General features: G+C 45.4%; 1 protein-coding gene across 3 annotated transcripts in view; it reads left to right on the top strand.

Moving 5' to 3' along the window:
* The window catches only part of GLI3 (GLI family zinc finger 3), a 263,705-nt gene that overhangs the window by 156,085 nt on the left and 83,771 nt on the right, over positions 1–23,849 (top strand). For all 3 annotated transcript variants that reach the window (XM_087861211.1, XM_087861210.1, XM_087861212.1), the window contains exon 5: positions 22,323–22,525. In XM_087861211.1, the coding sequence (XP_087717337.1) occupies positions 22,323–22,525 (203 nt within the window). The remainder of the gene's footprint in view (positions 1–22,322; positions 22,526–23,849) is intronic.

Here is a 23,849-nt window from a genome sequence, read left to right as displayed (position 1 = left end):
TTCTTTCCAGGGAGAGAAGGTCAAAGAAAAGACGTGTCATTATGGTAAAAGCTTAGACAAAGGAAGGGTAAGTAGCTGGCCAGTACTGCTGTTCTATTTCCTTCCCTCATTTCTTCCCACCCTCCCTGAATCCAGCACCTTGCGTGCTGTACTAGGTGTGGGACCTATCAGGAGTTATTCAAAAGCAGCCTGCAGTCTAGCTGCCTACTTAGAACTTTGTGATGGGCCCATAGGCATAATGGTGTTTTCATTCTTTCCATTCCCTTCAGTAAAGTACAGAGATTGAGCAAAACCTTGCATTTGTGTCTGGGGGCCATATCCAGTGTGGAAGATTTGAAGAGAACAATTTAAAATTAACAAAGGAAAGTCCCCCTTTCCCTTCAGTGCTCTACCAGAACCCTTATTAGGGCTGGTAGAGTGTAGTGACAGATTCCATCACATAACTAGAGCTAACATAGGGTAACAGTGACACCCCGCTCCCCCCCTGCCAAAAAAGAAGAAGAAGGAGAAGGAGAAGAATAGAAAAGATGTATAATTGCATTTCTTGAGTACCAAGACCATCTGTGTGGGTTTTTTTTTGCATCTGCTGGGCCACATCCACACCTTATATACAGTAGTTCCTAAATAAGTATTATTTTCAGGTATGATAATGGGCTTTTTTTTCTCTTAGGCCACTGCAGGATCAGGGCCAAAATCTATCCTTTGTTTTTGTTTTTTTACTCTTGTTAGAGTGTGTCACCTTTATGCCAACAAGTCTAGCACGCTGAGAACTCAAAATCAAAAGCTTAATAAGTGAATACGGTTGTATTAAAAAGTACCTCTCATGATGTCAGATGCGTTCCCTGATTTTAAATCAGCTACTGGTTGTAAAAGTCCAGAGTTCCCTTATATGACATTTATTACTGGTTCCCGGGCCCTTCATGTGGAAATAAAGCTAATGAAATCAGCAATCTTCGGTGGAAAACCTAAAAAGAAGAGCAGAATTTCAAAACTAAGGGGGAAAAAGACATGAGTAGACAGAGCAACGTGAGAAACTATACAGCGACCATAGCTTTACGTGACACTTGTGAGTATTTAACTATGGGCCAGGCACAGTTTTGAGACTTTACATAATTATCTCCTGTTAAACTTAGAGCAGTGCAATGAAGGAGTTGACACGACCAGCCTCGTTCTAAAGCTACGGAGGCGTTGACGCCCAGAGGTTACACAGCTTGGGAGTAAGTGGTGCCCCAGACGTTACCCACCTTACACTTGACCTTCATCCTCCGCTCGTGAAAACCAGCGCTGCACACTTTGCTGGTCTGTGCTTACTGGACGAGCACAAGCAATTGTGACAACACCCGATGGGAAGTTTTCAGTGTCCGTGTCTCACGCAGATTTCTAAGGTGGGAAATAGGGCAGCGGGAAGATCCGTAAAAAAAGCCTTTTGACCTAATAAGCCTATCAATGGCCAGCAACATTAGGTACACATCGGTGTTTGCTGCTGTCGAATTTGTGAAACCAAACAACTGGACAGTGTACAGATCCAGCCAGAGGGTGCGGGGTGGTAAATGGTGACGTGTCAGCTTGGTGGCCTGTTGGGCCATGCTTAACAGGCGCGTTTGAGAAGAGCAGAACAAAACATGGGTCAATAATGATCAGTGATTCTATATAGAATAACTGTGTATTCTGTAGAACGTAGGCCATGTTGGACTAGGTCACAACCTATGTCCGCCTGGAACCTTCTTCCTTCGAAGCCCCGTCTGTGGCTTGATCCCTCACTTCATACATTTCCCTGCACCGATGTCTCCTTATTGGATAGGTCTTCTGTGAAGACTGTCTAATGGAGTTTGGCAAACTACTGCCTATGAGCCTAATACAGCCCATGGCCTGTTTTTGTGAATAAAGTTTTATTGGAACCCAGTGACCACTCCTTGTTTACTGTTGACTCTGGCGGCTTTAGCAGTGAAGGGCCTGGTTGAGTTGGGTGCCGGAGACGACAGAATATGGCCCGCAAAGCCTAAAAGATAAACTTGGCCAACCCCGACCTAAAATAACACCTTCTTTCCAGCCCTACTCTTTGTCCTCTTTTCCTGCTTTATTTTTCTGTCTTTCTTAATAAGCGAATGCCATGCACCGTATTTTCAACTTTTCGACTTTCCTACTGCTGATTCCAACATTTTTCATTGCATATCCCGTCCAGTTCAAAAAGGAAAATCACTCTTCTTGTTTGGTTATCGTTTCTCATGCTTAACTGCAAGAATGTAAAGCCTGCCTAATTTTCAAGAACTACTTTAGACTACCTGCAGCCACAGATCCTTGTGTTAAGTATGAAAACGTGCATGAGTTTCAGTTCCTCCACTTCAGACATTTTCATGAGCCGGCAGCCTAAATTCGGACCAGCCGGTACACATTACATTACTTTCCTTTGCATTAAGAAATGAGCACGACACAAAGTACACTCAAAGGGCATCACACTTCTTTCTGTTTTTGCAGGACTTCTAATGACTGAAATATTGAATTCGGTCATCGGCCGCAGAGAAAGCAGGCCCTAATTACAGTGCATATTCCCAGAGTCTGAGCGGCAGCTTCTTGGATGAAAGTCCCGTGTTCTTTGTGCTGTGCTCAGCAGTCAGGTCCGGGAGCAGATATTGACTGGAGGTATTCACGGTCACTGGACCGGAAGCCTCTGGCTCTATCGAGCCTGCTGTCAAACCTGTTGCAGGGGCCTGGGGGGTACTGGACTGTAACAGACTTTTTTCTCTGAGTACAATGCTTCCACTCATGTTAAGCCTGGCTTCAAAGAAAACAGAAATTTACTGCCATGGTTTTATTTATTTTTCAACATATGCGTTGGAGAAACTTGAACTTTTACAGCATTTGTCCCAAAGGGAAGACCCTTGCGGGTGAGTCCTGTGGGACGGTGACCGCCCCAACGGAAGGGGCCCACAGCTCTTTCTCTGCGGTCCTCTCTCCTTCGCTTAGGTAACAGAACCTGGTTTTTCCGACTAAACAAAGACATGCCATTTCCTGTAGCAGCACAGCACGCTGAGTTCATTCCAGACCTTTCCCCAGGGGAGCAAAGACCCGTGATACAGGACTGCCTGTCACTCATTCCTCTTTGTTACTGTTGCACCCCCCTCCCTGCCCCCAGCGAAATTCATACATCAAAAAATAAAATGGTCACAGGCTTGTTTCCAGAAACCCTCTTGCTAACTTTCTGAATCCTAAGTAACAAATTAGCTAGATTTTGGCATCTTCGGTGATGGGAACTAAGCACGCTAAAAGGAATTAACAGGGACAAGGTCAGTTTGGAAACTCATCCTCTGAGTCCTAAAGTAGGGATGTCCGGGCAGCGCGTTCATTAGATAACTGTATTGAAAAGAACTCTGAAAGCAAAATCTCCACCATTTTTAGCCTTGGTGTGATCTTTGTAAAAGACATGTCAGAATAGTAATGGGCATCATTGCCTTGCACTTGTCCCGTGGGCTATGGTGCCATGCTTCCCTCCTGCGCTAACCTAGATGAACTGGTGACCGTGCATTGGTTTCTGTAAGTCTGGTGTGGAGAAAAACGTCAAGTGTAATGCTAGCTCTCTCCCCCGCACCTCTGCCTCTCCCCTCCTTTCTGTCTCTCTCTCTCCACACACACACAGGAAGAAAAGAATGTAGAGACAAGGGTAAGAGGTGGCAGAAACTGCCTTTAGGGCATTAGAGTGCATGGCCAGGAAAGAAAAAAACAAAGGTCTGTAATCTAAACCCATAGATTCTCTGAAATCCAATCACTGAATATTCTAGGTTATGTAGCCTCTTCCATGTTTATAAGTCATGGATATTTAAAACTTTCTTAGGTAGCTTTGGAGAGATTACAGATTCCTTAAAAAGTGCTTGGTTGGGACTGTTCAGAGGGAATATAGGAAGTCGAGCCTCAATCTGACGATCTAAACCGGTATCAGAGTGACCTGTGTGTGTGTAGAGTTGCAATTGGAGGAATTCTTTTACAGGTTCGCCTCGAGAACCCTGCAGCTCTGCTCACTAGTCTTACCTGTGATCTGTTCCTAAGGAGCCCCATCCTCCCCAGGCCCCGTCACCCCCACGTAGTCAGAGCTCTGCCTGAAGGAATTACGTTAACCGTGCACATGAAGTGATCCCCAGGGCCTGACAAATCTAATGTGTGTCTCCTGCCGCCTGGGAATGAGCTAGGCCCTAACCAGAGAACCACCAGTCCTCTTCTCACTACATTCAAATAGTATCCAAATATTGCCAAGTTCATCAGAAATGAACAGCATCTCTATTATAGGGGGGCTAGCCGGGGGAGGCGCTGGCAGTGAAATGATCTGCCTCATTTGCAAAACAAATCACCCAACCATGTTGCTTGAATATGATTTACATTTTTAAGACCCAGTCCAAAGAAAGCATTCCAGGCTCACTAAAATGCTTCTCACCTCTATTCAATGGAGTCTCTGGCTCTCCCATAGAACAAAATTCCCATATTCCTAGCCTACATTGTTTTCAACACAAACCATGCAAACCAGTGAAAGTTTTCAGACACAAATTCAAAATTGTCTATCAGTAACAAAGGCTATTGGAGCTCTAAAAGGGGCTCTGATTTTAAAAGATTTCTCCTGTCATATTTGCCTGGGATAGAACAGGTTAATGTTAGAATTACAGTTGGCCCTTGAACAATGTGGGGGTGAGGGACACCGACCCCCCCCAACCATAGCAGTCGAAAATCTGTGTATAACTGTTGACTCCCCGAAAACCTAATCGCTAACTGGCCTGCTGTTGACCAGAAGCCTTAACAATAACATAAACAGTTAACAGGTATTTTTTATGTTGTCTGTGTTCCATACTGTATTCTTACGATAAAGTAAACTAGAGAAAAGAAAATGTTACTAAGAAAATCACAAGAGAAAATATGTTCACAGTGCTGTACTGTTTTACCAAAACAGTTTGGGTGTAAGTCAGTCTGCACATCCCAAACCTGGATTGTTCAAGTCAACTCTACATTGGAATATATTATTTATGTTACCGAATATGTTTATTGGATTTATTTTTTAAAGTAAGTGTTCTATGTATCTTCGTTATTTCACTCTACGTATCATATATACTCTGTATTACGCACACACACAGAGCTCACTTCTGCCCCTTCTCTGTGTGGAAGTTTCAGTTTGTCCTTGGGATTAGTCCACATGATCTTCTGTCTTAATGGAAGTAGTCAAGAGGGGAAGAGAAGGTCAGTCTAAAGTATTTTAATCTTGTTTTAATGATCAAAATCTGGTCACCTCGGCCTCCGGATTTCAGGACACAGCGACACCCGTCGTTATGGGTATTGAGAGACGGACAATCCACCTCAGCCTTTCAGTGGAAATCAGGAGTGGTGGGGGTGGGGGCTGAAAGCAGGGGTCCAGCTTCCTGTAAAAGGCAGCTCGAAGCCGGTGGAGGGCTTCTCTCCTGTCCGAGAGTTAGCTGGCTGCCAATGTCCTATGCTGTCCGTGCAAGAGGATTTTCTACCTGGAGTCCTTGAGCGTGTCGCCAGTCTGTCCTCACCCTCTAGAATGTGGCTCGCAGGCCTTGTGGGTCCGAGCTGGGCAGCTCGAGCACTGGCGAAGGCCTTCCCGTGATCCGGAGAACGATCAGAAGATCCGTTGCACCATATGGAATGTGGGCTAACCTCCCCGCCTTCCCCATCTTTTGACCCAGGCAGATATAGGACTCTTCGGTTAGTTTGGTTATTGTGGTGTGCTGTTTCTCCGTTTGTTGGGAGGGGGGAAGGTCTGTGGAAGCTGCACCGCAAGGAATGAGAAGTGGAGTCTACGCCTTCCCCCTCCAAGTGTATCGGAAAGAAACATCCTTCTTGGCCTGTGTGCTTTGCAAGGGCATTCTTTGATGAGGCCTTTGTCCGAGGTCCCCACTGAAGGCTCAATGTACTCAAGCTTTAGAAAAGGCTATTGGCCCTTCTTTGTTTTCTTTGTTGAACTGTTTATTTTGCTTTCTTCCCACGAGGTTCCCTGGCCTTGCTCTGACAACGCTTTTCTGCATGAATTACATTCCTCGGAGCCACAAGTCTCCAGATTCTTCCAGCCCATTTGGTTGCAGCCTGTGTGATTAGTCCGTCGGTTCCACCTGCCGTGGGTCTCTGCCAAGCAGGGTGCTTACTAAGTGCCCCTCACATAGAGACCTAAAGACACTGGTCGCCTCATTAGTGGGCAGGGGACGCTTCACCCTCCAGGGTATCAACATAGCTGCTGTTGAACCATCACTAGGCTTAAAATCACGGAAGGACACTCCTGGTCGTTTGGCTTCCTTTCAGTGTGAGTGAGGCTGTGGAAGAAGGTAGGTCGGGCAGTTCAGGGCATGGTGTTCATGTCCCTGTTCAGCGACAGAAATCGTCCTGCGCCGGGAGCGCCTGAGAGCCCCTTAGCGCCATTTAAGCTAAATTTACATTTTGGAGGAATTTCATGATCATTTGCATAAAATGCATTCCATCTGTGTAGAAAGAATGAACAACAATAGTAAAAATTATTCAGATATCTTAATCCTGGCCATTATATTTTCCTGGGCAAATATATGTCATTTTCTGAGGTGCAGTTTATGACTGAGGCAGAGACGAACAATTAGCAGACTTACAAATTACGTTTTCTTAAAACTCTGTTAATACAGATTAAACGTTTGTTTAATGAGTTATACCGTCATTACAGGTACTGGTAAAACACTGTGATAGCACTGAATAAAATCCAGTTCTCTTAAAACAAAATTCAAGGGGCGCCTGATTGGCTCACGTGGTGAAGCGTCTGCCTTCTGCTCAGGTCAGATCCCAGGTTCCTGGGATCGAGCCCCGTGTTGGCGTTGGGCTCCCTGCTCAGCGGGGAGTCTGCTTCTCCTTCTCCCTCCACCCTTTCCCCCCCAGCCCCCAGCTCGTGCTCTCTCTCCAACAAATAAATCTTAAAAAAAATAAAATTCTATCAGGGATCTGTTCACCCATTGGGTGTACGTGGGTTCTGTACGAATCCATTTTTTTACGCATGAACTTCTTGACTCTAACAAGCAGGTGGGGTATGCTGTCCCTAAGTGGGAGCCTGGATTTCTTGATCGTGTGTCTGGAAGTAGTTTTGACTTGGAACTTCCCAAAAAAAGACCCAAGAATTTGTTAGAAGTGGTTGAACATGAACAATGGGTGATGAGAATTGTACGCGGTATTAATACCTCTGTATGCACGAGCTCCTAGGAGCTCCTCCTTCACAAGCTGGGGAAGGCCCCGGACAGTGTGGCCAGGGTGGGGTTCTGATTCCTTCGGATCTGCTCTTCTGTTTGCTGGGCCTGGTTTGAACTGGCCTCTTGGTGTCTGACCTTTGTGAGCCCTGGAATGGGTGGAACACTGTGGGCCACGATCTTTCTGTGAGGGGCCCTCAGCAGCCTTCTCTTTGGCAAAGAAATGCATTCAGTCTGTGGGATCGAGGTTCTTGCTCAGACAGGGAGGATTTGTCAGGAGGGTGGGAGTTAAACCTCTTTTGGCTGGAAGAGGCACTTTCTCTTTGGAATGGGCTCTGAAAACAGAGCCCCTGATGAGCTGAGACAGCTGGCATGATACTTCCTGTGTGACACGATTAGACGTCTCTCATGAGTAGGACCGGATTACAGTTTCACTCAGTAATCACCTCTGAGCGCACCCCAGTACAACGTTAGTTACATTAGCCCGTGATAATGCTGTTTTCTTGGGTTTCAAAGTGAAATTTCCGAATATTCAAATGGAACTCCATTGGCATATGGCTTCTGATGACCCTCTTCTTAAAACCAGTTTATAAGTTATTTTCAAAATATATGTAGAGCTCAGTTAAGCTCCATTCTCCGCTCTGCCACAAATGAACTGGATCCTTGAACACCTTCCCTGACCTCTCTGGGCCTCTTTGTTTTCATCTGTGAAATAAAATTGTTGGAATAAATGATCTGTCAGATTCCTTCTTAACATCCCATAGTTATGGGCAAGTTTAAGTTGGTTCATTGTTTTCCCCTTGCTTGTGGGCACTTAGAATAGGACTAGAATATGAAAACATTGTGGCCCTAATATGTATATGTCCTCATGTCATTTTTGTCTCCTGCCTCTCTTTCCTTATGGGAAGATCTGCTGAGAGAGTCTGGCCCACTCCCAGAGCATGGCTCCCTCCCTCTTTCTCCTACTGGCCAAGTAATGCTTTGCACCTCCCTGTGCCAGGAGCACAGAGAGCCATTTGAATATAAATTCAGACAGGTTGCCTTTGGAATGAAGAGGTCACTGGAAAGCCATACCATTGGTTCGAGTAAGTGCCTCAATAATGTCAAAATATAAATGTACTTAAGCATATATCCACATGTTTATGTTTGGTTTGAGGTAGTTTTCCTTTGTGCTAAGACTGGGTTTGGGGGCGCCTGGGTGGCTCAGTCGTTAAGTGTCTGCCTTCAGCTTAGGTCATGATCCCAGCATTCTGGGATCGAGCCCCGCATCGGGCTCCCTGCTCGGCAGGAAGCCTGCTTCTCCCTCTCCCACTCCCCCTGCTGGTGTTCTCTCTCTTGCTGCCTCTCTCTGTGTCAAATAAATAAATAAAATCTTAAAAAAAAAAAAAAAGACTGGGTTTGAACGCAGCTTAGGTATTTAGGTATTTGTCCTACGCAAGCCCAATTTCATTATCCAATCCCATTTTATATCAAGAACTCCATGTTCTCGTTATAAGAACACTTAAACCAGTCATGGCACAGGTGTTTGACAAATGGCAGAATTACCCAATACGTATCGGTTCTATTACCCTATTTAAGTTTACTCTACGTTGCACATCCTTTTCCCGCCTCGGCAATTAGAAAGTATCTTACAATCTGCAGTGTTTCACAGTCGCCGTTGGTGAAGAGGTAGTCGTGAGGAGGTTTCGGGGATCTCTGAACGAACTTATTTTGCGTTATATTTTCCTTTCTTGTGCAAGTGCTGGAGTGATGCCTGATAACATGTATGTGTGAATACGTCTCAGAGACCTCTTACGGTAAGTTTAACGCAGACATAGAAAGTGATACGTATCGTCATTTGGGGCGCCTGGGTGGCACAGCAGTTAAGCGTCTGCCTTCGGCTCAGGGCGTGATCCCGGCGTTCTGGGATCGAGCCCCACATCAGGCTCCTCCGCTATGAGCCTGCTTCTTCCTCTCCCACTCCCCCCGCTTGTGTTCCCTCTCTCGCTGGCTGTCTCTATCTCTGTCAAATAAATAAATAAAGTCTTAAAAAAAGAAAAAGAAAAAAAAGAAAGTGATACGTATTGTCATTCTTAGTGGGACCTACAATAATGTTGCGTCTTTAGACCAATAGCCTCTTTGCTTTGATGAAATACGGTATATCCCCCATGTAGCACATATGTATCCTGGCTGTAGGTATGTAGTCAGCAGGAAAAAACTGTTTCATCATCAAGTTAGTTTTCCCCCCCCCGAGAGCACCGCCAATTTTTCCTAAGTGTTATAATAATGGACCCAGCTGCAGGACTGTAACGTTAAAATGTAGACAATGTTTGGGAAACGCTATTGCTCCCTAAATCCTACAAAATGCAAGGGAGGACAGCTTCAGCCTGGAACAGTATAAAGGAGGGAAGCCTGTGCGGCGGGCTGGTTCTGTTGGTGTATTTGTGCAGAAGCGTAGCGCAGGCTCTCTGAGGGTGAGACTTCATGATTAATGGTGTTTATTCTTGACAGAAGCCTCCTTTATTTATCTGCAATACAGTTTAGCGATTTTATCAGGCACCTGAATGAAAAATATTCAGTCATACCAATATTGCAGTGTAAATTGAGTAGAGTCACTTTTTATTATATCTTCCTGCCTTATCATCTGCAGAGTAATTTTCTAGCAGAGGTTTGATATGGAAAGGCTGGATTTAGCTGTACTTGACACAAAGCCTCTTCAATTTCCCCTAAAAGTTCAGGCTGCTCTTAGAAACGTGTGTGCGTCTGTGCGTCTGTGTGTGTGTGTCTGTGTGTGTATAATATATAAACCCTCCCTCTTATCCAAGCAATTTCAGGATTTGAAAGAATAAAGATAAAATGCACAAACCTGGATGGGAAAAGTGTTGTTAATATAAAAATAGCTAATAGCTGTGAACTCACCAGTAAAAAAGCTCCTTTGGTGTTTAAGCCGTGGCTCAGTTCTGAGCCTTTGGCGTGGCTACGCGGTCCCACTTTTTTCCAATCCATCACCATCCAAATCCAATCAGCATAAAACCAGACCCTTTCATTTCTTCTGGGAGTAATATCAAAGTTGAAGTCCAGAGCGGCCCAGGGGGGACGTTAGTCGCCGTGGTGATGGAAAATGAGAAAGGAAAGAAAATGAGATCTCATTTGTGAGACACTCAAGTAAAGAGTCCCTAAATTTTCAGCCAAACTTTATTCGAGTAACAGACGTTATAACATTAGGCGTCAGAGCAAAGCGGTGGTAGACAGGGACAAACGATTTGAATCGTAGAAAAATTTGGATGGTAGGACCAAAGAGACCTTAAACCTGGTGAGTGGAATGCCGAAGGCTCACATTTTACCAGTGAGCTAAGTAAAGCCCAAGGAGCTGTTAGCTGTAAGCCTGTGGTCCTAGGCACCCGTTCTCTAAGGGTAATAATATCAAGTAATTCCAGCACATCATTTAGACGCTTCTGTTCCCTTCAATCTGGCCTCACTGGCATCCGCTGGGAAGAAGGGGAGGCAGGGGGAGACCTTGTGGGCCTTGTCCATGTTTCCTCGGTGTTCCCCGGATGCCTGGGGCAACATGCTCTGAAGCCAGGAGAGCCAGAGCCCCAGGGAGGTTCTTATCTCCTTACATGGAAGTTAATGCTTCCTTTCTATAGAGTAATATAGACAAATTGTTCCCCTGTACGTTAGATATATTCCTTTGCCATATTTAATTTATTTTTGAGAAGTTTGATACCTTCCCAGGGGTTAAAATTCTGGAATTTTGAGAAGTGTACTGGGATACAAAGTCTTAGCCCGCAGTAGAGTCCTACAGTGTCCGCTGCCAGTTAAATCTAAATAGTCTGCCAAATAAAGAGGGCCCATTTTACCTTTACCAGGCCAGAGGGCCCTAACAAATCTTGGGGATTTTATTCTGGAGGATAACCTTTAAGATCATTAATAAGAGCTCCTTGATGGACGTCCCTATTATCCCTTAAAATAAGGATAATTTCAAGAATGACAAAAAGCATGAGCCAAGGATCCTAAGGGACAACCCTGAAAACATTCTAGTCGGTTGTTAATAATAATAGTTAATTATCATGAGGATTGTGATGGTGATGGAATATGGGACATGTCCACACTGGCTAGTGAAAACCCAGCTAAGTTCGGCGTGCCAGACGGCCGCTGGGAAGGGATATTCTAGCTGGTTCTTGAAGCAGCCCATCAAAACAGAAACTAAAACAGAAGCCTCATCCTCTTCTTGGCTCACAACTCCAGATGCACCCTTGTCTTTGGTGTAAATCTCCCCCCATACCACTTGCAAGAGGACTCACCGTGATGCAAGGATTAAACTGTTAGAACCTAACTTCCTCTTTGTAGTTATTCTCACGCAGTATCTAAAGCCCCCTGCTCCGTGACCTCTCGCTTAAATAACAGATCCTGGCTTGGGGGTCTCGAGATTTTTAGAATATCTCTTTACCTTCCGTTGTTGAAATTTCCAGGTAAATGATGTAAGCACAGACTTGTTTGTTGAGTTGGTTAAATCCAGCAGTTCTAATTGAATTTCTTGTATGTACTTCATGGTCCTTTTTCTTTACATCTGGTGGGTATCATGGTTCAAACCCAAAAGTTCCTCCCGAAGGATGTCATGTTGATAGGACTCTACGTTATTAGAAAATCTAACAGCTGGACGAGCAAATGCCACACGGCCCAGGGTTTTTCTAGATGCTGTTAGTTCATGGAACTTAGGCCTGTGCCGAGTCACCCACACTGTTTATTATGTTCCAGTATCTTTCTGTTTTGCTGTGTGTTTTCTTTTTGGAAAAGAACACTATTTTGCCACTTTAAATGCTGGTTTTGGATAGAACTGGTAATTCATTAGATTCCAAAAAATAAGGTCTGTTAGAATGAATGGCAAATTGGCAGGAGTGTCAGAGAAATCAGACTTGGAAATTTTTGCCACCCCCCCCATTTTTTTTTCTTTTCTCATAGCAATGACTTTTTGAACTAAAACCAAGAATCACCATGCCCCTTGAGTTTACTTTTAGAAAGAAGAAATCCTGTACATTTTACTGTGGTCGAGTAAAGTCAGTAGTTTCTTTGCTGTGTTGAAAGAGGTGAGGTGGGGTGCTTCTAAACGATACCCGGGGTGTCAAATAGTTGACTCGCCCTGGCTGCAGAACAGCCCCCTCCCTGTAGGGTCCTAAGAAGTCAGTACACAAGGAGGCCACGAAAGCTGGGTGACCTTGGCCTTACCCAACCCAGAGCTCTAGTAGTGACAGCAGCAGTGAGGAAGGTGTTGGTCGTAGGGGCTGATGTTTACTGAGAACTTCCCACGGGACAGGCAGCAGGCTCAGTGCTCTGTGCATACTTTCTTGGTGACAGTTAACACCACTGGCACTTCTTCGTTTCCATCCAGGCCTAAAGAGCTTGGAGCAAAGAAGACTTTGAAAGATCTGGTTCACCCAGCACCAAATCTGTCTTAGGGCTTGCAACCTTGTGTGTGTGTGTGTGTGTGTGTGTGTGTGTGTGTGCGCGTGCGAGCGTGCAGGGAGAACTAGGGGATGGAGGGGAGCACTGAGACAGGAATGCCCCGGGACCCCTCACTGGGCCTGGCTGGCCTTCCCCGTGGCCTCCCCCCTCCCCCTCCCCCCTAGAAATAGAAAGAATCCACAGGCAAAAGTGACTGTTGAAAGGGACAACTTGTTGTGTGAGGGAAGGAGGGATGAGAAGGACAGTGTTCATTCACTGTGTTACCACAAACCAGTTGGGAAGCTCTCTAGAAAACGGCCCCGTGAAATGCCCCAGAAGCTGACTGCTGAGAAGAGCTCTAAGTCCCTCCATCTGCCAGGCGTCCTGTTAGGAAAAGAATCGCAGCTGGACATCTGAACTCGTGTCCTAAGGGAGGCAGAGTGGTTTTCTTATCGAAGCGGTATTTCTGTGGACTTTGTGAAGGAAGATAGAACATATTAGTTCTTCTAACAATTAGCCCTTATATTTACATTAGTTCTATTATATATAATCTATTAATATATAACATGTAAGTTACATATTAAAATATATAATTATATATTGTATTAATACTAAAACTACATAATGTTAATTTTTTAAAATGTTTTTGTTTTTCTCACAAACTGTGTAGTAATTGGGGCAAGAAGCTAAAGAAGATGGTTTTTCATATTTATTACACATTGGAAAAAGATGTACACCTTTGTATGGAATATTCGGAATCTATTGGGACAACAAAAGAGGCTGCCAAAAATAATAATTTAAATACACTCTGCATTCCATGGAACTGAAATATTTGAAACTGATGACTGGTTATTTAGAAACCAGTTTGTCAGCTGCCACTCGGATCAGCGATCCTGCCTTCCCTCCTAACTCTGTCTCTTCTGCCCTTGTTTGTAAGGTGTTACAGACACGCATGCTATGGGATGTGGCCTTCTAGCTCCAAGCGTTTATTTGAGCCAGTAGTATTTTTTTTTACGAACCCTTATTATAATAGTGCATTGCATGTCGTAGTTACTTGAATGGACTTTCTTTCTTTCTTTTTTCTTTTTTTTTTAAAGATTTTATTTATTTATTTATTCGACAGAGAGAGAGACAGCCAGCGAGAGAGGGAACACAAGCAGGGGGAGTGGGAGAGGAAGAAGCAGGCTCATAGCGGAGGAGCCTGATGTGGGGCTCGATCCCATAACGCCGGGATCACACCCTGAGCCAAAGGCAGATGCTTAACCGCTGTGCCACCCAGGCGCCCCTGGACTTTCTTTTTTATCTTATTTTACTTTTTTATTTGAGTGTAGTTGACCCACAACGTTACATTAGTTTCAGGTGCACAAACAACAGAGCGATTGGACAAGTCTACGTTACGTGGTGCTTGCCGGAAGTGTAGCTGCCCTGCGGCCCGATAGAACGCAGTTATAATACCATCCACTGTATTCCCTCGGTTGTGCCTTTTGAATGGCCTTTCTTTTAAATTCTTCGACTATTTTCCTGACCTTGAAATCTCAATCTGTTAATATAGACCTGTATTTCTAGTATGGAATGCAGGTGAATTTTGTCAAATTATTTTTTGCAGTCTTCTCAGGAGGGAATAAAATCAAATTTAGCCACAAACAATTGCATTATTCACGTGATACAAATGTATTGATATAGAACATCGTTTCGGTTGCCGAAGGAGATGACTGACAGGGACTGGAGATATTCACTTGGCCTCTCCCTTCGATTGGCTGAGCAGGGCCTTTCCTCCCCCAGAATTAACATACAGAAACCCATCGTCTGTAGTTTACTTTGAATTTACACTAATGCGTCAACTACACTATCTGCTTAACAGCAGTAAATATGTTATTATTTATGGTATCCTTTAAGCATCAATAATTTGCAGATCTTGGAAAATACACATGTATATGTATTCAATAATCTGAATTGAATGAAAATGGTTGAAACCACCGTGGAAAATATTGATACATTTGACACATGTGAATGGGTGTATCCTTTTTTAAAAAATGGTAATAAATAGGGCACAAAGAGAAAACGACACAAAATGTACACATATAGCTCAGTGAAGTATAACGAGTTATCACAGAGTGAAAGCCTCTAACCACTAACCAAGTCTAGAAATAGGACACCAGCACCCCAGAAGCCCTCCTTCTGCACTTACCCACATACCCAGAGGTAATGTTTACCCTGACTATCCTAAGGCTACTCTTTAGGTCTGTCTGTTACTGACCTTTACCTAAGCGGGGATCACACAGTATGTTAGAACCTTTTTGTGCCAGGCTTCTTCCAGTCTACAGTATGGTTTTTTTTCCGCATTGCAGTTTGTTCATTTTCATAGCTTTTCACTGTCTTGTGCTGTGAGTTATTTACCCATTCTACTGTTTGTGTGTGTGAAGATTTTATTTTTTTTTAAGGAATGTCTACACCCAACGTGGGGCTCGAACTCACAGCCCCGACATCAAGAGTTGCAGGCTCTCCCGTCGGAGCCAGCCTGGTGCCCCGCCCACCGTACTGTTGATAGATACTTGGTGGTTTCCAGTTTTAACGTGAATGAGTAACGCTGCTCTGAACAGTCTAAGAGATTGTGGGGCTTGTACACACACCACTGTTGTCTCTACACCGCGGAAAGGAATGTGTGCATTTACTTGAGTTCGTTATGCCCAGCTGTTGTCCAGAGAGGTTGTGCCAGCTCATACGTATGCCCATTGTTGGAGAGTTCCCGTCACTCCGAATCCTCATCGACACTTGGCACTGTCCCCTCTTTTTAATTTTAGCCACTCTGTGGATGTTTAATGATCACTCATGGTGGCTTTCATCTGCACTGCATTTATCGGCGATGTTTAGGGACAGTCTGTTAAAAGATACTAGAGAAACCTTTTAATATTGAGGGAGAAAGTGTAATTAAAAATACACTTTTATTTGATTGTATTAGAAGTGCATAATGCCCCCAAAAATCCGGTACTAAATATGTTGAAATATTGACATTGGTTAGATCCAAAGAGCTTGGACATTAGGAATAACTGTTTTTTAGTGTTCTTCAACATAATCTCAAGTTTACCATTTATGGATGTAAACTCCTCTTGTACTCAGACATAAATAGAAAATAAAAATAAGAAAGTCATTCTTAAAAATGCTTTGAAATGATGTTTCACCATTAAGACCCCTATTTCTCTCTCTCTCTCTCTTGTGTTTTGTTAGAGAAATTAACCATAGCTCTGAAATTTTATACGGAAGATAATACTCAGCACCCTGCATGAATGTGCACAGTAAACAATATTGTAAGCTTCCTCTTCAGTGGCCACTTCTGTTCAAATCCCGTCTACATTTTATAGTGCAATTCACGTTCCCTATTTTTTGTAACCAACATGCATCCTGGAAACCTGTTGGTGCTCTCTGACACGTCAGATAACACTCACTCTTAGACACTCGTGTGTGTGCCTTTCATCCTATTTGGCTATAAACTCTTTGAAAGCGGGGACTAAAAGATCATATATTATGTTTACTGAAATTCTTCCAAGTCCTGAGATCATAAAGGATTCTTAGTACGTGGATTTTCCATAAAAATGTATATGAAATGAACATATCATTGAGGTATTCATCAGTGTAGTTATGCATGTAGCTGTTAAAAACTGAAATCCAGTCCAGTTTGTATGGTAAGTTAATTACCATCAAATGGTAAGTGTGTAAAAGACTGGAGTCAGTTACACCTTCGCGGGAAATATTCTTTAGCTGTAGCGATGATGGCGTTGGGAGGGAAACGGAACCATCTTCTCAGCTAGGGCTGTGGCAGTTCAATGGAGCAGGTGTTCACACTGGGGTGGACCAGGTGAAAGGCCCCCAAAGTGATAGTAGAGCCTCCGGGACTAGCGGAAGTTAGAAGCGGTGACCAGCCCTAATCTGAAGGTGCGAGTGGAGGGAAAAGTGACTCAGCGAAGGCTAGATCCTCGGAAGGGGTCACGCTTGCGCAGCTGTGGCCGTGGGGATTGGAGTGCCACCAAGCAGAGCTCCAGCCAGCGAGAGGAGGTGAGCGGAGTCAGTGCCTTGGCTCTTCCCTCCACCGCCAGCTCCCACCTGTGCGTCTCATCCCTAGACGCCAGAAGGAGGGCAAGCTCGCGGAGTCAGGCCGTACAGACCAGCCTTCCTGGACGTGCAGTGGTTGGGGTAAGGCTGGCAAATGGAAAGTATCCGGCATGACCGTCTGTACGTTTCAGGGTCACAGGATGCTTCTCGGGCAGAGGTTATCTGGAAGCTGTCCTTGAAGAGAGGAAAAGATGAAGTCCAGGATGGTGCAGATTTCTGACCGTGTCCAGCGTATTAGCCGTGGCCGTTTTTGTTATTTGTTTCCGTCACTGGATGGAAAGCTAATTTTTATTATACATTTTGATTTATTAAAATTGTGCTTATTGAATAATTAATTGGTTGGTTAAAAATACATTATAAGGGATAACTCCCCTTTGTTCTCTGGTAGGCCACTTCTTGAATATGAAGAGTATCGACTTGTTAGACAAAGAACAAAATTAGAAAATAAACGTGTTATGTAAAAAACCCCAACATTTCAGTCCTCAGGTAGTTGGAGCCCGCGTGCAAAGATGCAAGGGGCAGGTGTACCTTTCCAGTGTCCCGAGCCATGTGAAAGCAATTGTAATAATCCAGCATTATAAACCTGGTTTAATGCTCTCATAATGGGTAATGCAGTTGATTAAATACTGTGATTTTAATCTTGGCATTTTAGTAACCCAATAAGATAGATGAAAAGGCAGTAACAAATGAGATTATATAATGATATTTCATTCTAACTAAGAAGTCCAGTTATTCTCTGCAGTATGTGTTTTTGTTTTGTAAGTTTACAGTGGTATCCTGTTAAAAAATGCTCTAATAAGAATCCTCTACTCTTTTCGTTGTAATCTATTTTCATGACCTTGTAAAAAAATTAATCTGAAGTCAAATTATCTCCACAAACACAACTTTATATGGCTTTATTGTCTTTTGGGAGAGTGCCGAAGTGATCCCCACCTTCTTTCTTGTCTGGAACTGAACTTTATTTCGCTGTTGTGCGACACAGAGACCACAGGACAGCCATCCCCTGGGTCTCCGGGCGTTGGAAGAGCAGATGGGTGGGCATGGTACAGGGGCGTCATCCCTGAGTGGGGATGCCGGGCCTCGCACGCAGGACATCAGCTGCTGTCCCCCGCTGCGTCCTGACAACGCTCTGCAGCTTAGGCATCTGCTTCCCGGACAGTAGCTTGTGTGATTTAGTTTGGAGGGTCACAGGCACATTTCTATACTCTTCGGTTACAACTTACATCGCACGGAATCCCTGTTCGTGGTGCAGTACGACGTGTCAGTGTTCTTCCCAGGATGTCTGTTTGTTTCCTGGGTTGGTTTTTCTCTCTGTGGTTTGTGCCACGTTCAGTGACCAGGCCACGTATGACCCCAGAACCGGGAGAGAGCAGAAAGCTACAAAGGCAGAGAAAGGCACAGAAGGCCAACTGTAATCTTCAGTTCCATCTCTGTGTATCTACTAAAAATACAAACCAAGAGAGAGACGCCTCTCATTTCTTTTCCTGGTGGTACTGTAATCGTCAGCAAAGATTTTTAGCGAGCTTGGCAAATATATTTACCAGGTCGAGTTTATGACGGTTTGTGAAATGACCTATGTTATTTATATGGAAAATTTTGTGGGTGCCTTTTCCACCCCTCCCACCTCGTCTTCCTTCGACATAACTCATCCCTCCGGTCACCGTCTTCAGCGGGACTTTAGTACAACAGTGAACACATGTACCTGTTATATTTAAAGAACTTGACCTGCCCTCTCAGATTTGCCTTACTGTTTAAAACAACATAACTGATAGCTGACCTAGATGCCAAGAATTTGGAACAGCAAGGAAATTGGAAACAAGTTTCCAAAAGTCTTGGCATTTGGAGGTTTCTTTGCGAGTATAGGGTCATGCACACAAACCAGTCTTGTTGGACGTTCTGACAACCACCGAGAACATCCAGCACCATGGTTACTGGGTGCCCCATGCGCCTCAGTGGGGGCAGCCCTGGGAGGGAGCCACTGTGTTCCATTTTATGTATAACACAACTTATCTTGAGTGACAGAGTCAGTGACAGACTACGTTCGGATCCAGTTTTTTTTCAAAGCTTCTGCATTTGCTTCCTGAGTTCATGTTTTTTGTTTGTTTGTTTTTAAAGATTTTATTTATTTATTGGACAGAGAGAGACAGCGAGAGAGGGAACATCAGCAGGGGCAGTGGAAGAGGGAGAAGCAGGCTTCCCGCTGAGCAGGGGTTCCGATGCGGGACTCGATCCCAGGACCCTGGGATCATGACCTGAGCCGAAGGCAGACGCTTAACGACTGAGCCACCCAGGTGCCCCCTGAGTTTTAACCACCTCGTGTGGTTTTATGATTTTACCTGGAAATCCAAGGAGGTGTTTCCAGGGCTCTGTCAGGTTGGGGAGCAACACAGACAAGAATGCTTCCACCATAGAGTTTGCTTTGAAAAGAGGGTTCCAGTATTTCAGTGTTTGAGAATCACATAGTACGCTGTATTTGCCATCCCTAATATGCATGTGTGTTTATTTATGTGCACGGATGTCTGTGTTACATATGTGTATATGTTAGGATAGAACATGTTAGTATAATATGTGTGTATGTGGGCACGCATTGAGCATTTATTTGACGCCAGGCTCAGTACATGGGGTTTGATTTAGATTAACTTGCCAAGCCCCCCAGGAGGTAGGAATCCTCCCAATTGTACCGTTACCGAGTAGGAGAGGCTGGGCATTGCAGATGACGTCACACAGCTAGCTGCGGTCCACATCCATTCCCCTCAGTGCCCAGACGCTTCCCTGGTACCACTGCTCTGGGGTCTGACTCACCGGTCTCCAGAATTCCTGACTGCCCCCTCACTTATTAGGCATTTTCCTGTTTGTATCCTGGGGATGGCTCGCCTTTGAGTAATAGATGGTTTGTTATTTTAGGGCAATTAATTAACCTAGAGCTTTCTTTTTTTTTTTTAAAAGATTTTATTTATTTATTCGACAGAGATAGAGACAGCCAGCGAGAGAGGGAACACAAGCAGGGGGAGTGGGAGAGGAAGAAGCAGGCTCATAGCGGAGGAGCCTGATGTGGGGCTCGATCCCATAACGCCGGGATCACGCCCTGAGCCGAAGGCAGACGCTTAACCGCTGTGCCACCCAGGCGCCCCAACCTAGAGCTTTCTTATTTGCATTCCTGTCTGAAGGCATGTCCTGCCCCATTTTCTGAAAATCGGGGACCCCTGTCCCCTCAGCATCATCTCTCTGGAAGGGGCACGCATGAATGCGATGTTCACCAGAGTGAGTGAAGGTTCCTGACTTCACCTCCACGAGGAGCCAGCCCTCTTCTCTGCTGTCACTTCTTCCCGGAGTGCAAAGGGCGGATGGGGCTGGCGTCCTGTGGGGACGCTGTGACCAGGTCAATTGCTCACTCGTGGCTGCTCCTGGAACAGTTACCTTCAGTCCTCTTCTGGGAATGGGCCAAGCGAAGTGAGGCCGGTGCACGTGTCAGACATCCTGGGACCTGTGAGACGAGGAAAAGCTAGCCTGTCTCCTGGCGTCCTTGTTTCTTTGGGATTGGTGACCGCCAGCCCTACCTCTGTTAATTTTCATGTTGTTCTGGATGCTGATTTTTTTTTTTTCTCTCTGTGCATGATTCTTCAAGATGGACTCTCAGCCTCTAGGAATATTATTACTGCCCTTGTCGATTCTGGGATTTCAGAAAAATTACAGGTTACGATTTTTATCTAAAAGGAAAAAAAAAACCCGGTAAGATGTGCCACCGCCCTCCCTGATGTTGAGTCCGTACTGTTGCGGATCATACGACGAGCTCGTCTGGGAGCTGGCGTCTCATAGATTTCTGGGAATGTCTACTTTTCCACCTCTCTGCCATGCTCATCTCTCATCATAAATCTACAAATAAGTTTGTGTTTGTAGTGATTACTTTGGAATCGGACTGGAAAGACTGAGCTTCCTTTCCAGTCGAACGTGAATTAAGGACCTAGGGCATCCCATGGTTTAGATCAGCAACATGTCTAAATGGAACTTAGGACTGAACCAACAGCACAGCGCTAATGTATTTTGCCATAAAGAGCTAAAATAGGATAGGCTAATAGGCTGTGCCGATTTCTATTTCAGTATAAGTCATTTTACTAATTTCTGAGCGGGTGTGGAAAGCCTCAAGTTGTTTTGAGAAGAAATATCTGTTTTCAGGTGCCCAGGGCTCATTCTGCCCACATGTAAATTTAGAAAACTCTGGATTTTTATTTTACTTCCCCAAAAGTGGCATCTGAATACCAAATAAAAAGCCTTATTTATTTATTTGTTTGTTTGTTTATTTATTTATTTATTTATTTATTTATTTATTTATTTATTTTAGTTCGAAGTGAAAAAGAGGAAGAAAGCACACGGGAGCAACCCCCCACCCCAATAGTTCCACCTCTTATTTTCTACTGAGGGGAAATGCAGGATCTGATCCGCGCTGTGCACTTGTAGGGCTGGCTGCTCCCGAGATTATGTTCTGACAGGGTGATGGGGGCCAGCACCAAGGAGGCGTGATGAGAAAATGCGTCTCCCCTCCCTTTCCTTTTGCACCCAAAGCCAGCGGCGTAAGAGGAATTCGCCCTGCTCGGTAGATCTGTCTCTATCACGGCGTCTCCGTCGCTGTGGCCATCCCCTCTGTGAAAGAGGAAGCCGAGGCAGTTCACTGGATTATCCACACAACACATTTTCTATTAGAGAAGAAACAAGGCGGTTGAGGGGGGCGGTGGGGTGGCTACACACACTGGCCGTTCTGGAAGCAGCGGTCCTCAGGGAAGGAATCCCCAGGAGTGAGTCAAGGTATGGTGGGCTAGGTGTGTTTTAAAATTTAACGTCATCAGCTCGTTAAAACCAAGGCACAAGCTCGATCAAACCCCCCTTCTCTTCCAACTTCGTAGCCCCAAGAGGGCTTAATTCCTGGACGTAGCTGATCAGGTGCCGCTTGAAAGATGAGTGGAAGGGGAAGGGCGCGGTCAGGGCTGGCTCACAGACAGGAGGAGCTATCTTCCAAATGGTGAGGCCCAGGTCCGTGAAACTGGTTTCACCCCCCATTGCAAGACCCTTGCAGTAAAGGTTCAAGCACGGACATAGAGTGTCTGATGGCACATTTCTTGCAGACTTTGGCAGTTAGCATCCTTCCTTTACGGGCAACTCTGCTGTGGGCAGGACCACATGCATTTGCAATTCTTTCTTTTTTAGTGCCACACCGTGAGGGTAAAAGGTAAGTTTTCAGGGGTGAAACTAATATACGGGTCAAATGGAACATATAGTCGCAGAACTACTTAGAACTCAGATGCCCATGGTTTAGAATTTCTTGTCATCAGGAAAGCCAAAGGCCAACCTTTATTTTTCTGTATTCAGAGTGCCATGAAATTTCTCAGAGGTTCGTTTTCGTTGCCCAGATAATTGTGTACTACCATTCTGCCTGCCTTTGTCACCATGATTTTAAGGTCATTGTCCTGGACACATATATGCCTCATGTCTTTTACCCAAGGCACCTTGAGTTCACTTAAAATCCTTCTCATTTTCCTTCACAGACAGCCCCTGCCTGTGGAGACCATTTGTCTCACCCAGACCTCTTGTGTCTGCTCTTCTTTTACCCAGGCCTTCTGCCTTATCTAGTAGCCCAACGTATTCAGACCTGCCCTTCATCAGGATCTCCCCGCACCGGAACCCCGCTGCAGCCTCCGAGCCCCCCTTCAGCCCTCCGCACCCCTACATCAACCCCTACATGGACTACATCCGGTCTCTTCACAGCCCGTCCCTCTCCGTGATCTCGGCAGCCCGGGGGCTCAGCCCCACAGACGGTGAGTCAGTTCCCGACCGGCCCGTTCGCTTCCCTCCTCGTGCCCACCCCCCCACCTGGAACGTGGTTGGAGCAGCTCTGGTGTTGACTGAACGTTTCCCACGTGCCGGATGCTGTGCTAAGTGCTTTAAGAGCATGCTTCGTGTCAACGTTAGGACACCTCCATGGGGGGGTTACCATCTATTACTGGCCGAGCAGAGCAGTGAGCGGTGGGGCCAAGGAGCTTGCAACGTGGCCCACTGGCTATTGGGCGACAGGGATGGGACTCAAAGCCCGAACTCGCCGACTCCAGACACCTTGCTCCTATCCACTGTTGAGTCTGGAGCCCACATCCTGTTGGTCGGGCCCAGCTGCCGTTCACACAGCATGCCTGCGTAACCAACCGTTTTGCTCACCTTCCAACGAAGGCTTTTCTGTTCTGCACGTCTGAGAGGCGTGTTTATACAGATGTGTCTTAGACCAACGCTTCTCAGATCCCACTGTGTGCATGCACCACCCGGGAATGACGATAAAACGTGATTCTGTGTGGGGCGGGTCTGGGGGGATGCGGAGATTCTGCACGCGGGAAAGCTCGCAGGTGATGTCAGGGCTTTGGTCCGTGGTCCACGCTCTGAGTAGCCAGTCTTACCGAACGGGGTGGTCTAGGTCTGTTGCACGTGCCCTGCAGCCTTGACCATGCCCGTGAAAATTGGAAGAGGGATGCGACGGGAAAAGAAACAAACTTTGACTTTAATTTTATCATACTTGATGCTCATTTTAAGCTCTCCAGGGTCAAATTCCTGTTGGTTCTATTAGCTTCCCAATTAATTACTTTTCACAAGACTCATTAGAGCTGTGTATCCCATAACTGTCAAGTTATAAAACACTCCTTTGATGCAGGAAGAGCATTTCCCATCTCATGCACACATACGCAAACTCACTTGCCCGCAGTTGCTGGAATCTGAATTAAGGGCCAGAATTGCATAAGCCATATTAATTAGAAAGAGCAGATTATTAGCTCTCTACAGCAGCCCACTCGTCGCTGGGGCTTGTGTCACAACCACCCCCGTGCAGTCCATCTCACTGAGCAGTGTGACCCCACACCGTCCACCTTCTCCCTGCGGACCCTTCCCCGGGGCTGCCTGGGCCTGGTGGGCAGAGGTGGGAAGCCATGTGGGATTTCTCAGTAAATCCCTACTCAGTTTTACTTCCAGAAGCAGGTGCGCTGCCTCAGTAGCTGTCCTCTCATCTCTTTCTTTCTGATTCAGTGCAGCGGATACAGTTACGAGGTACCTCAGGGATACGTTGTGCCATTTGGGCGCGACTCGCGTTACAGAAATGAAACT

The sequence above is a fragment of the Ursus americanus genome, chromosome 3 (genome assembly GCF_024610735.1).
Source record: "Ursus americanus isolate L20-20 chromosome 3, mUrsAme1.1.p, whole genome shotgun sequence".
In the NCBI taxonomy this organism is placed as follows: domain Eukaryota; kingdom Metazoa; phylum Chordata; class Mammalia; order Carnivora; family Ursidae; genus Ursus; species Ursus americanus.
The sequence above is the reverse complement of the archived record's forward strand: the minus strand, read 5'-3'. Positions and strand labels throughout refer to the sequence as shown.